The sequence below is a fragment of the Herpailurus yagouaroundi genome, unplaced genomic scaffold, assembly GCF_014898765.1.
Source record: "Herpailurus yagouaroundi ecotype Mexico unplaced genomic scaffold, PumYag 28, whole genome shotgun sequence".
Taxonomy (NCBI): Eukaryota; Metazoa; Chordata; class Mammalia; order Carnivora; family Felidae; genus Herpailurus; species Herpailurus yagouaroundi.
Window position 1 is genome coordinate 79691958 of NW_024412376.1, and position 14672 is coordinate 79706629.

General features: G+C 35.7%; 1 protein-coding gene across 2 annotated transcripts in view; it reads left to right on the forward strand.

The window, feature by feature from the left end:
* PPA2 (inorganic pyrophosphatase 2) overlaps window positions 1-14672 on the forward strand; it is a 90357-nt gene that overhangs the window by 16441 nt on the left and 59244 nt on the right. The window contains exons 3-5 of one of the 2 annotated variants that reach the window (XM_040477009.1): window positions 1148-1192; window positions 5804-5857; window positions 7291-7410. In XM_040477009.1, coding sequence (XP_040332943.1) covers window positions 1148-1192; window positions 5804-5857; window positions 7291-7410 — 219 coding nt within the window. The remainder of the gene's footprint in view (window positions 1-1147; window positions 1193-5803; window positions 5858-7290; window positions 7411-14672) is intronic. The other variant, XM_040477020.1, reaches the window with a different exon arrangement.

The window sequence follows — 14672 nt, forward strand, 5'->3', positions numbered from 1 at the left end:
TCTTGCAGGCTTATTATGAGCTAGACGGCATTCCAGGCACTAGGGTTGCAGCAGTGAGTAAGATAGATAGGACATACAGTTCCCACTCGATGGAAGGAGGTGGACAACCAGGAAACAAGTCAATCAGAGAATGTTAAGTGCTGTAAAACTAGAACAGGATAATGAAAGGAGTGATTGGTGGGTGCTGCTTCATGTGTGGGTGTACCATGACAAAATCTGTTCACCTAACAAAATGATAATATTTTGTGGAATCAGGTAGTAGGTAGGGGTGGAGGTGGAACAAAGAGTGGACTAGAAACATTCCAGTGGGCATGATATTCTGCCTAAGGAGAATGGGTTTTGGAGAATATGAGAAAGTTGAGAATAGGGCAGGACTAACATAGAACAGGATATGCCTGTGAATTCTGGGCACGTGGGGATTGGTACACACAGTGGTTGTGTACATAAGTTTCTCCCATCCTCAACTATAATGATTAGAACTGTTGCACCTTGTACTTTGGGATGTGGTTATTTTAGGAACAGAAATAATGTTTCAGGGCCTACTTGGGATAGTCATTTTTCTGTTTTGTTTCCTTCTTTGGTGTTTTTTGTTTGTTTTTGTTTTTTTGGTGTGTAAAGGTTACATGTAAGTGTGAGCATTTGTGAATGGAGTAATTTTTCTTCCCAACCCATCATATAGTCTTTCTTAATTTAAAAGTGCTTGATGGAGGCGTAGTAATCACACCTTTGTGGAATTTACAGGCAGGAGGTGTAGCTGAGTACTTTCATGGCTTGTTAGTCATGCTCCCTAGAGTTTCATTTCAATAATGAAATGACTGTTTTAAGTGTAATCACGGGAGACTGACAGTCTTTCCTTTAAGACCGAACAGAGCCTTTGCTTATTTTTATAAAAACTAGGAAAATATACGTGAAAGAGATTTAGCTTTTCTAATAATTTATTTTATGAAACACCTTGATGCTCATGCACTGGGGATGCAAATGCTGAGAGAAAAGAAACTGGGCATTCGGTAGTTCTCTGTTGAACCCGGTGTCTGGACAGCTTCTGTAGTGGAATATTTCTGCAGTAGGCTTACTTGGATTGCTTTGCAGTGCAGTTGTATTCTTTGATGAGATATTACAATCACAAATACCATCTTTTCTTTTATAGGAAAATGGCATTCCTACAAAGAGAGCACGAAATGATGAATATGAGGTATATCTAAAGGTTTTTATTTTTGTGAATCACTTCTGTTGTCCGTTAAAGACCTCAATGATTGTTTGCATTTGTAAAGTGCTTCTAAAATTTTCCCCTCTATGAAGATTTTTGTGTGCGTTCTGATGTTTTTATTCTTCCAATATGTGTGTATGGCAGCTAGGGATGATCTTACCATTTCATTTCTTTTTCTTGTTTATAAAATCAAATTTACCGTTTTCTTCATTGCACACTTTTTAAAGTGTACAGTTCAGTGTAATTAGGTACTTCCGCATGTGCAGCCGTCACCACCGTTCATCTCCAGAATTTCTTCTCAAACTGAAACTCTGCCCACTGAACAGTGACTCTCCGTTCCCTCCTTCACCCAGCCCCTGGTAACTACTATTCCATTTTCTATTTATGAATCTGACTATTCTAGGAATCCCCTTAACATTTCATAAGTGAAAAACCAGAGAGAGTCAGGAACAGAACCCAGGTTTTAGTAGCAAGTTACTTATCATGGTAGATAGTCTAAAGTAAAGGTACTTTATGAAAATTGGTCACTTTGTCATTTTTTTATTATAAGGAAAAAGGTGGTTTGAGAGGCTGTTTTAGAATGCAGGGACAAATCTTTGTGGGGATAGAGGAGGAAAAAAGACCACCTATATGCTAGAATAAACATGTTCTAAATATATCTTTTAAATATGTGACTGTCAAACCTTCAGTAGTTGTTGACTTAGGCCCAGAACGTCTGACTGATGTCTGTCATCTCATCTCATGTTATTGATGCCTTTTTATCTTACTGATGCCAGACAGCATTTCCTATCACCTTCCTCAGCCTTCTTTTCCCTTCAACTTTATTTCCATCTTTTTTTTTTCTCTATTTCAACTGAAACTCATGACCCCAGCCTTTGAATCTACTTCCACAAATAGCTCTGGGTGTTGTTCAGTCCCCACCACCATTGCCTGCCGTCCATCTTGTATTCTCTTAAACTGGTGTTTGTTAAAATGGTCCTTAAACCACATACATTGGAATAATGTAGAACACTTGTTAAAATTTCAGATCCAGGCCTTAATTACATATCTACTACACCAGAATCTCTGCTTGATGGAGACTAGTTAGTCCACATATTTAACGAGTGTTTCAGGGCATTTTACACGTACTGAAGTTTGAGAACTACTGCCCTAGATTTTGGGTGAATGGACATTGAGCGGTTCGAGGCTTTATAGTTTCCTAGAGACTTTAGTTTCCTAGAGACTTTATGTATCAACCTGGAAATAGTTTTCTCATTGGGGAAAATGTATTCTGAGAGCATATAGCCAACTTAAAATGTAATTCTTAGAACATGGTTCATTTGTCAGAGACTGCCTGATTTGAGTCCGTTTGTGGTTTGTGTGTTTATTTATTTATAATTCTGAACGATTTTTCCCAACCCCAAGCCCTTGGCAGCCACTTTTCTACTCTCTGTTTCTATGAATTAGGCTGCCCCCCCCCTTTTTTTTTTAAAGAATTCCATATATAAGGTTCCATATATAAGAATTCCATAGAAGTGGTAAAATGCAGTATTTGTCTTTCTCTGTCTGGCTTATGTCAATGAGCACAATGCCCTGTCTACCTATTGTTGTCGCAAATGGCAGGTTTCCTTCTTTCCCATGGCTGAATAATATTCCACTGTATATATTAAGCACATCTTCTTTGTTCATTCATTGATGGACACTTAGGTTGTTTCCTTATCTTGGCTGTTGTAAGTAATGCTGCAATGAATATGGGGGTGCAGGTATCTTTCTAATATCCTGTTTTCTTTTTTTTTTCTCAGATAAATACCCAGAAGTGGGATTGCTGGATCATACAATAGCTCTGTTTTAATTTTTTGGAAAACTGCCATACTGTTTTCTGTAGTGGCTGCAGCAATTTACATCCCACCAACAGTGCAGAGTGTTCCCCTTTTTCCACATTCTCGCCCACACTTGTTATTTCTTACCTTTTTGGTGACAGCCATTCCAGCAGGTGTGAGGTGATATCTCATTCTCTGATAATTGTGATGTTGAGCACCTTTTCATGTCCCTGTTGACTGTGTGTCTCTTGGAAAACTGTCCAATTCCTCTGCGCATCTTTTAATCAGATTGGTCTTTTCCTGTTGTGTTGCAGGAGTTCTTTATGTTTCAGATATTAATCCTTATCAGATACATGGTTTACAAATATGTATTTTCCCATTTCTAGATTGTCTTTTTATGTTGTTAATGGCTTTCTTTGCTATGAAGAAGTTTATTAGTCTGATGGTATCACTTGTTTATTTTTGCTTTTGTTGCCTTTGCTTTTAGTATCAAAACGAAAATTTATTTGATCTTTTAAGAGTTGGAAAGAGAAAAGAAGGGTGATTTCCTCCCATTTTTCCCAAAGGCATATAAAATTTACTGACTTTTTTTCGTATCTTATTAGTTATCTTTTTGGTTTTTGCAACAAAAATAGCAGGGAAAAATGGAGGAGATAACTGAAGGAGGTAAATGGTCCTAGCTCATACCCAACTTTCTCGGAAATGTGTCCCCTTGTGTCTTTGTGATTTTGTACTAGATGTCAGTAGACTGTTACTGGTTTATAATTAACAGTAGTCTTAGGATAACCCAACTAACACTGGCTTTGAAAAATTATAGATTATATGCATTTTATCTGGAAAGAAGAAAAGCAGACTGGAAATTTGTTCGTTAGAGATCAGAACAAATGATGAGGGGAGATGGTTTGCAGGCTTAAGATTCAAACCTTATCTTTTGTTCTTTTGGCCTAATTCAAGTCTCTGAGTGGTTTTGGTAGGTGTCATTGTGTAAAACAATTGCCTCTAGCCTGGTCTTCTCTATCACCTCTGAGTATTCATCTGTATGCCTTTGTCCTCTTATAGCCAGGCTTTCAAGGATGAATAAATTATGTGAACATCTGCCATTTACTTAGGTTTTTCTTTTTAACAGCTACTTGAGACATATTTAAACAGGTGCTGGGATACCTCATGAAAGAGCATAGAAAATGAAACATAACAGCAAGACTGTGTATGAGGTTGCTAAGATAGGTATGAGACATACTTCTAAGGAGCAATTGTTGAGAATTCATTCTTGGCTTTGTTCTTCATCTCATTATGGATATGCAGTTCTGTCATTGGTAAACTTTAGTCTTACCTAGAAAAATTGAACAACCATCATTATTTTTTGCGGCTCAATTTAAATTTATACTTAGTTGTGTAAATGGCATCCTTTGAATTAATAATAGCATTTGTGTTTCACTTGGAAAGCCCTCAGATATTGTTTAGCAATGCTGCAAACCAGAAGTTCTCCACTCTGACTACATATTAAAATTGCTTGGAGAGCTTTGAAAAATAAGCAGTGCCCTGCCTCAAAACCATTGAATTCAAATAAGTGGGTATGTGGGGGGTGGGGCTCTAGGAAGCTTTTTTTTTTTTTAATTGATAAAATCTCTCCTGGTGATTTTGATGTGTGGCACAATTGAGAGTAAGTATATTTAATCACTGCTTTCTCAAATGATCTATACTAAAGGGTTAGTTTTTTGGTTTATTTCTAATCTGTTGTGAACTGATACTTCTAAAAAATACAATTATTATTAGAAAAGTGTAATTAAAGAAAAGTGTAATTCAGGGTTCAACAGACCTAAAAATTACTGCATCAGATTGCTGTAAATGTTTCTAAGTGAACCTATAACAGTCAGCTTGCAGTTAGCTCTGGTTCTCGGCCACAGTTGGTGTAACACTGTTTTAAACCATTACTGTGCTATGGTAAGCTGTTAGTTACTGATATCAAAATGGCATGCAAGGCAGCCTTACCCTTGAGACTTTCTCTTTATAAGGCCCAAACTGCAGGAAATTATAGCCTTGTATTCCTAAGTATTGTGGGAAATTATTTTTGTTAACCATTGACCTATAATCTGCTTTGCTTTAAACAGTGCAAAATTCAAACATGGTAAAAAGTAGTAGTCCTTTTGTAACTTTAGGGAACCAGAGATCACTAGATAAGCAAACTAAGTGTAGAAAGGCGTTAGTCTGTCTCTTTGTAAACTTGATACCTACCTATACAGATATCCTTAATTTCACATTATGATCATAGTAACTTGAATTTAAATAGTGCTTTGTGATTTTCAAAATATTTTATAATTTTTTTTGTATTTTCATTTAAATTACATAATTGATCTTTATAACAACTTTACATAGGTGGTGAGTAGGACAGAGTATTTACACTTACTTTGCAGATTGGAAAAGTGAGACATTCAACTCACATGATGGACCCTGTCTATCACTCCTGTTTTAGTGGGAAAATAAAACTTGAAACTGGTTTCCTGACCCCATTCTAGTTGTGTCACTATACTGTGAAGGTATTTCCAGAAATATAGCAACTTCTGACACTGCAGCAGTGTTCAAGTGACATGATGGCTTAAATTCTGCTGTGTTTTAGACAGCTTCTCTAATTTTTCAGAAGAAATTTAAGGCATATGCAGATGTATGATACAGTCTGCACACATTTTTGTAGGGAAAGAAACTAAAGCATTGTCACATAAGAGGTGAGTGATAAAGGATAGGTAAAATTTAAAAAACGATCTCTCTTTGTTTTTTGTTGTTGTTTTTTTTTTACCTGCAGACTTTGTTTAATATGGTTGTAGAAGTACCTCGGTGGACAAATGCTAAAATGGAGGTATGAATATTTTCTATTAATATCAAATGGAAATTATAAGTAATAATGATATAAAAACTTTGTTTCAAGTCGTTTGGCATAATATTTTTGAATTTCGCATGGTTGACAAACTATGATACAAACAATTGAAAACACTTTTGTGAAATTTGAATCTCATTTCTAAAAGCAAAATAGAGCTGAATTTTTACTTTGAAGCACGTGTTTTCTATTTTTGCTGTTCTAGTTTGTTATACACATATTCATTTAATTTTCTTTGACTCTTCTGTCTTTGAAAATAACAAATCTTTTCAAGGTTTATTTAAACAGATTCTGAGATATATTTTTGTTCATAGATACAGTTGAAATATACTTATTTGGGAATCATGGCAAGTTTAGTTTGTAAGGACTTAATTGTCCTTTAGATTTTACTCTACCAGGAACGAAAACATTTTATTGGCCAACTCTTGATCAATGAGCACTAAGAGTGTCTGCTAATTCCCCTGGTTACCTTTTTTTTTTTTTTTTTTTTCTTTTCTATCTTTTCATGAGGCATGAACCTATCAAGAACTTCCCTTTTGCTTTTCAGAATTTTATTGTTCCATCTTCAGTTAGGTAAGATCCCTTAAAGTTCTGAGTGAAATTTAATTTGTGGCACTTAGTTTCTTTCATTATTTAAGTCTTTTCCTATAGCTTTGGATGCAATGGCAAATACTATTTAAAGTATTTTAATTAAAGATTATTATGTAGGTATGTATTTTTCAGAATTTATATTTAGAGAATTGTCACTAATTACTAGCATTGCTTTGGTTAATATTTTGATAGGGAAAAGTAAAAATAATAGGTTCTTTTTTTGGTCTTCCTTCAGAATGTTTCAGAATTCTGGCTACTTTCTACCTCAGGTATAGGATCAAGAATCTGAGAATCTACCTAATTTAAGCAGTGTTTATTCACTAAAAAATGGCTTCAGTTATTCTTTATAGGATAGATTTTTTTTTTTTTTTTTACAAGGCAGTTTGAGTATGTTTGATAGAAAGAAAACAAATGAAATTACTTGGTGAAAATTAAGTTAACCTTTTTATTATAAGATTGATGATAATGCCCAAAATTAGTATTTTCACTAATTTTTACTAATTAAAAAAACAAAAACGAAACAGCAAGTAGGTTAATCTTTATCCTCTTGCCATTTCAGTCATTCTGTTATTTGTATTAGAAATGAATGCATAAATAATAGAATACCTAAATCTATAATGGGATGTTTCCTTTCCAGATGTTTTTTCTTACACAACACTGTAAATTAGAAATAAGAGCTGGCTTAGCTTATTTTACAGTGTCTTTGACCAGTAAGTTAGAATATAAATATTTAACCTGATAATACCAGATTTAAAACATACAATTTGAATATAGGATTAATCATTTCTCATTCTCCTTCCCCCTTTTTTCCATGATCTGTGTAGATTGCCACGAAGGAGCCATTGAATCCCATTAAACAAGATACAAAGGATGGCAAGCTACGCTATGTGGCGAATGTCTTCCCTCACAAGGGTTATATATGGAATTATGGTGCCCTCCCTCAGGTAACGTTCTTGTAATAATGGTAAAACTTCTCTGTCTTCTGAAAAAATTTTCTTGTAAATCCTGCGGACTACTTGAAGTTAAATTGGTTCTGAGGACGTGTCAGTTTGACAGATTTGTAAATTTAAAATTTTTTAATGGGGAGTTTCATTATATCTATAAATTTTTTTCAAAATATATATATGTCTATACTCAAGTTCTTGGAGTTAGGGATATAGAACACTCATATTTGGCATTTTGAACATATTTCCTTTTCTGGGCTTGGCTATTAACAGTCAGTGAAAAATGTTTTATCTGCTTTATCTTCAGTCATTTCTTTGAATGTGACAAATTATGCTTTTATATACCTTCATATGTGATAGGATCCTTTCTTATCCCATTTTGTTTTCTTTTCATGTTTCCTCACTCCTGGAAAATGATATCTCCTTCCAAATTATTTAGTGAGTGAAACTCAGAGTATATAGAATGAAAATTTTGTCTAGGCTTAGTGGATATAGAGAAGTATTTGTCTGTATGATTATAAGAGCCATCTATATTAGACCATCTATCTGGATATTTAAGCTTTCTATTTTTATTTTATCTATTAATTTTAATATTTGACCTGAAATTCCAAAATTATTTTGGAGAAATATCTGAAAAAAGGGAGACTTGCTTTATCCAACTCAAAAAACCAGCTGCCCTTGTAGAATAAATATTTACAGGGGAAGAAAAAAGAAAATTGTTTTCTAAAGAGTCAGCCTGCCTTTGATGCATTTAGACCACCCACATGGATATGTTCTTGGTTAAAACAAGCCTTTCTAAAATGATGTACTAAGAAAAAGAACGTCTGGCCTGTTGAAACCATGAAGGCAGGTGTTCTGACTCCCCAGGTGCCTAAGTAGACATTCGGTTTGACCTAGCAGTAAAAGGGTAAAAAAAAAAAAAATTTGTTAAGCTTAGGGGATACTGTCTGTAGGAGAGGATGTATGGATGAGGGGAAGGCCAAAGAAGCATTTGAATTAGAGAAAGACAAAAACAGAGACAAAGTAGGCAGGGGATAAACTAAAGTTGATGTAGTTGTTTATTTCATTAAACATTTATTAAGTATTTATGTGCTAAGCAGTGTATGGGTGTTGGGTATACAAAGAAAAATGATATATTAATATAAGGCAGCAAATATATATTAATGAAGGCAGCAAAATACGTGACTGAGAATGTGGGTTTTGGAGCCATACTGCCATGTAATAGTAATGTGATTTTGGGTAACTTACTGTGTCGTTCTGTGGCTCACTTTCTTTACCTGTTAAATAGAGATGATAAAATACCTATTGCATATGGTAATGTTGAGGTTAAGTGAGTTATCGCACATTCATCTTAGAAGAAAAAAAAAAAAAAAAAGTGCCAGATGGATAGGGATCACATTATTACATCTACTGGTACTTTTATTATATGATCTTTCTTCTAAAGGAATTCAATCTCATGGGGGTAATCAGCAACTGAACCACTGGTTCCCATAGAGCATAATAACTGCTACTAATCATCTACTAATTATGAGCTTTTGTAGTTTATCTAAAGTCCTGACAAATTTTTTTACTCCTCCAGATATGTTTGAATTTTCAAGATGCTCCTACCTTCGATTATGTTAGTCTGTTAGGTACAGTAGCTCTACTTTAATTATAACAGAATTAGACTGTGGCAGTCTCTTAATGCATCCTGAACTATTGCCTACTGAAATTTAATACTCCATCCAGCATCCAAGATAACATTTTAAAACTTAAATCTGCTAATGTTTTCCTCCTCTAAGAACCTTTTTGGTGGTTTCATATTGCCAAAAGGATAAAACGTGATATTCTTAACATGGCTCTTCCACCCTGCCTAATCAGTCTGGCCTCTGCTTTGTGCTCCAGCCTCGTTTTGCAACAGTTGTCTTTTCTTGCTTCCATTTTACCACAGCGACTCCTTCAGTGTTTCCAATTTCTCTTGTTTCTACGCCAAGCCTTCACAGAGCTGTTCATTCATTCAGTACATGTTTTTTGAGCGCCTGATGTTGTGAGGCAGGGTTGTCAGTACTGGAGTTAAAGTAGTAATCAGAATGACAGAGATCCTTCTGGGTCTTTTATTCTGGACAGAGTGACAAGGCAAAAAAAAGTAATAAAATGTACAGTGTGTCAGATGGTGATAAGTGTGTCGGAGAACAATAAAGCAGGGAATGGGGCTATAATATATTGGGATTGTTGCAGTGTTAGATAGGGGGAAGGCCTCAGTGAGTAGGTGTTGAGTGAAGACCTCAAGGAAGTAAGAGGACAAGTAGCATAGACCCCTAGGGGAATCCAGCAAGAAGCAGCAAGTTGTAAAGGTCCCAAGGTAGGAGTAGGCCTACTGTGTTGAATAACAGGAAAAAAGGCTAGTGTGGCTAGAATGGAAGTGAGGAAGAATAGACCTGTGTTACACTCTCTGCCATTTTTAACCGGAAATTTTTACTATCTTTTTAAACCCAAATCCAAAAGAGTGTGTTAGTCTTTAGCAAAAGAATATACTGTCTATCGCATTGAAGTTACTTACCAAACAAAAATAACTAAGTTGATTAATGTTTTTTTTTTTTTAAGTTTATTTTTCAGAGAGAGTGTGAGCGGGAGAGGGGCAGACGGCCGGGGGGGGGGGGGGTGGAGAGAATCCCAAGCAGGCTCCACATTGTCAGCACAGAGACCATTGGAGGGCTCGAACTCACTAACTGTGGGATCTTGACCTGAGCTGAAATGAAGAGTGAGACACTTAATTGACTGAGCCACGCAGGCACCCCTAAATTGATTATTGTTTATAGAAAACTGAAATTAGACCAAGTGTTGATGGGACGGGATAATTGTATCTAATATCTTTTTGCTTCATTGTCAGTGTCAAGACAGAATTAATCTTTTAAAATGATAGCCATCCCCTGATCCCATTTACGTTTTTTATTTCATCTCCAGCTTCCCATCCTTCTCCTCCAGCTCCCTCACTCTTACACTGGCCTTTGCACAATTCCTCTTGTTCCCCAGGCACACTTGTGCCTCAGGCCTTCACATTTATTGTGTCCTCCGGCTTGGAACACTCTTTCTCAGGTACACACATGGCTTACCTCCTTTTTTTTTTTTTTTTTTTTTTATGTTTATTTTTTTGAGAGAGAGATTGACAGACAGAGTGTGAGCAGGGGAGAGGCAGAGACAGAGAGAGAGGAAGACACAGAATCTGAAGCAGGCTCCAGGCTCCAAGCTGTTGGCACAGAGCCCGACGTGGGGCTCGAACCCATGAACCGTGAGATCATGACCTGAGCTGAAGTCAGACGCTCAACCAACTGAGCCACCCAGGCACCCCACATGGCTTACCTCCTTAAACGTTTGCTCATAAATGACCTTCATGATGTCTGCTCTGATGATCCTCTAGAATTTTAACCCTGCCTCCTGAATTTTTGTTCTGCTTCATACTTTATTTTTTCCCTTTTCTATAGAATCTACCAACTTCTTAACACGTTCCATACTTCAGTTATTTATTATATTAGTTGTTAATTTCTTCCAGCTAGAATGCAGACTCCAGGAGGATAGGGATTCTTTCTGTGTTGTACATTGACATTTTCCAACTAACTGCTTAGCTTAGTGCCTGGCACAGAGTAGGTGATTAATAAATATTTGAGAAAGGGTAATGAATTCATTGTGTGTGTTGCATTTGTTTCATAAGCTTGTATGGTATTGGATTTTGCCGTTTTCTTATGCTTTGTCTTGTAACAGCAGGATATGTGTTAAGAGCAGTTACCAAGCCAACCGTGCTTGGAAGAACATCAAGCTGTAGAGTATTGTTTAAGTAGGAGTCTCTCTCACTTACTGGTGATTCATCAGTGTGCTGTGTTTAGTTCAGATCTGTTGAACCTTGATAACTTCTCCCTCGCTGGCAGTAGTGCCGTCCCCAAAGGTTGAGTTTGGCCTGAGCAGAAGCTTGCTTTGTTTTCTCCCAGTTATATTTCCATGTATAATGGATTATTCCAATGTTATATCTTCTGAGTGAATATTTAGAAGACCTGTTAATGTTAGTGGACTGGGTAATGTTAAAGGACTAGAATCACGAAATTTTAGCTTTCTGTAATTTTTTTTAATAAACAACAATATTTTTTAGTTGAAGTATAGTTGATACACACTATTACGTTACTTTCCGCTGTACAGCACAGTGATTGGACAACTCTGTAAGTTATGCTGTGCTCACCACAAGTGCAGCTACCGTCTGTCACCATATAATGCAGTTACAATACCACTGATCTATCCCTATGCTCTACCTTTCATCTCTGTGACTTACTCATTGCATAACTGGAAGCCTGTACCTCCCATTCCCCTTCACCCGTTTTGCCCACCCCTTCCCTCATCCCCAAGATTTCTTCGGTATTAATGTAATGCTGTTGTGTTTATTATTCATATTTCATTATGAGTGTGGTTTATTGACCCCAAGTATCGATTAGTACCACCTATTAGTTTTATAACCTGGAACCAGTGACTCAATCTCTTTAGGCCTATTTGTACATCTCTGTCATCATACCACCCACCCCAGAAGGTTATTGTCAATATTGAATGGGATAATCAAAGCAAATGTTTTAGTTCCATAGTTAGTTTTCAAGAATATTATTTCAATGTTGACACTGTTGCTGCTGATAGTAGCTGCTAATAGTAAAACATCTCATAGAGGCTTTGGTATTAAAATAGATAGTGGCTAGGTAGATCCTACTTCCTTTGATCTGGTTATAGGAATCCTGATTAATCAGGAAGTAGCTCTCAAGAAGCACCTGTATATACAGCTCTGTACAAATCAGTTATGTTTCGACCTAAGGCCCAGAGCATGGTGACTACAGATGTATTGATTAATATTTATAGATTGTAAGTAATGATACCAAACACCTGCACAAGGTTGAGAAAGATTTATTTTAGGCTAGATCAATAATCTTTGTATTTTGATTTATTTATTTTCATAGCTTATAGTCATCTTTTTTATGAGATTAACATTATTTATATTTCTGCTGATAGTTCCTCATTTTTTTAATGTTTTTCTTGGGTCCATGCTAAAATTTTTCTATATAGGTGGTATACATACGTATGTACTGGTAGGTATATACCTATAAGTCAGATTGCCTACTATGCGTTGCACACTTATTTTACTAGGTATTGTCAACTGTTTACAAAAGACATTGTTACAGTGTACACACCCGTTAGCAATATATGGGGTTCCAGGTGCCTTACATTCTTCCCAGTACAGTTGACCCTTAAACAACATGAGTTTGAACTGCATGGGTTTGAATCCACTTATATACAGAGTTTTTATAGTACAGTATTATAAATGTATTTTCTCTTTACTATGATTTTCTTGATAACACTTTCTTTTCTCTAGCTTACTTTAAGAATATGGTATATAATTCATATAAAATATAAAATGTATTAATTGTTTATGTAATTGGTACGGTTTCTGATCAACAGGATTGTTAGTAGTTAAGTTTTGGGGAAGACAAAGGTTACAGTCAGATTTCCAGCTGTGCAGGGGTTTAGCATCCCTAACCCCTACGTTGTTCAAGGGTTAACTATATTTTGCATTATTAGATTTTTAGGTTTTTGACACAGTGTCATGTTAATGGTTTTAATTTTTATTTTTCTGATCAGACTAGGTATCTTTTCATATATTTATAAGTCATTCATGTTTTCTCTTTAAATTACCTATTCTTGTCTTTAGCCCATTTTGTATTGAGTTGCCCTTTTTCTTATTTAGTTGTGGAAGTTATTTCTATGTTCTGAATGCTAATCTTAACTTTTGGGAAGCAAATACTAAGATTTGGAATTTCCTCTTGTGGATATTGAGGGTTTTTTTAGTCGTTTCTCTGCCTAGTTATACAGTTAGGACTCCACAAGAGGGCGTCATCAAAGTTTTAAATTTGTCAAGATTTCTTCTCCTGGTGATTACTTAAAATTATACTATATATTAAAGTTAAGTTAGAAACCATTTAGTGTGAATCTCTTTTTGTAATAAAAACTGAGGCCTGTGCATATAAAGCATTAAAGACAGGACTGGAAATAGAATGAACCAGTCTAGTGTTTTGCTGTAAAGGAAATCACGAAGAACTTGCCTTAGAAGTGAAAAGATTGTAGAGCTTGCACTTACGTACTTATTTCCTCAACAGGAGGAATAAATTGGTAGATAATATGGAAAGTTGAGTTCTGAGAGGAATATAGACCAACCAATTAACAAATGGAAAGACTTACTAAACCATATAGAGTACAGACTTATGTGACGACTATTTTTGTCTCAGTTCATGGAGAGAATTTCTTAAAATTAAAGCTGATCAAAATGAGCTAAGTTATCTCATGAATTTGTGAACTTCCTATTCACTGGTAGTATTCATGTAGATTATGAATGACCACTAAACTAACAATCATAGAACTCAGGACTGAGATGTATCTAGCAGTTGTCTCTAGCCATTTTTTTAATAGGTGAGGAAACAGGTCTGGATGTTCTGGCCAAGGTAGTTTGTGACTGAAGTAGGACTAGAATCTAGGTCAGAGTGACTAGCTTATCACATTTGTTGCCTGAGAGTGGAAGTGAAGTTAAAGGAGGTTCAAGAGAGGATTCCTGCATTAGGAAGGAAGAACCTTTCAGATATTTTTCTGCTTCTGCTTCTGGCTTTTCTGATTTCAGTTATAGTTCAGTCCCATCTTGGTTTCTCCAGCACATTAAGATTAATTTTATAGCATTTATGACAAATGCTGTACCATTTATTAACATGACATTCTTCAGGGTATTGACTGTGTCCTATTCATCTCTGTTCCTAACTCCTGGCTCAGAGTAGGTACGCAGTAAATATTGACTGTGTGAATGGATGCCTACTTGGGAGATTCTGAGAGTAAGAACAGGTATTTAAAAGAAGAGAACCATGATATAGAATAAGGTTTTATCTGAAAGTAATTGCCGATCAGTTGCCATTGAAACTTGGGCATCATAGCCTAATAATTAATACCTTGAGTCTCATCCCATTGCCACCATTTAGAAAATGTGAACTTGGGAAACTTAAATTCTTTATGCTTCAGTTTACTTATCTGTAAAATGAAGTTAACGTGTGTGTGTGTGTGGGGGGGGGTGGTTGTGTGTATCATGCAGAAAGTGCCTCTCACCTAGAACCAGTGTGTTTATGTCAGTTCTTCTTATATTTTGCTAGTAATATTAGTATTTGGGGTAGTGACATCTTGGTTTACCGATTTTTTTTTTTTTTTTTTTTTTTTTTTGTAAG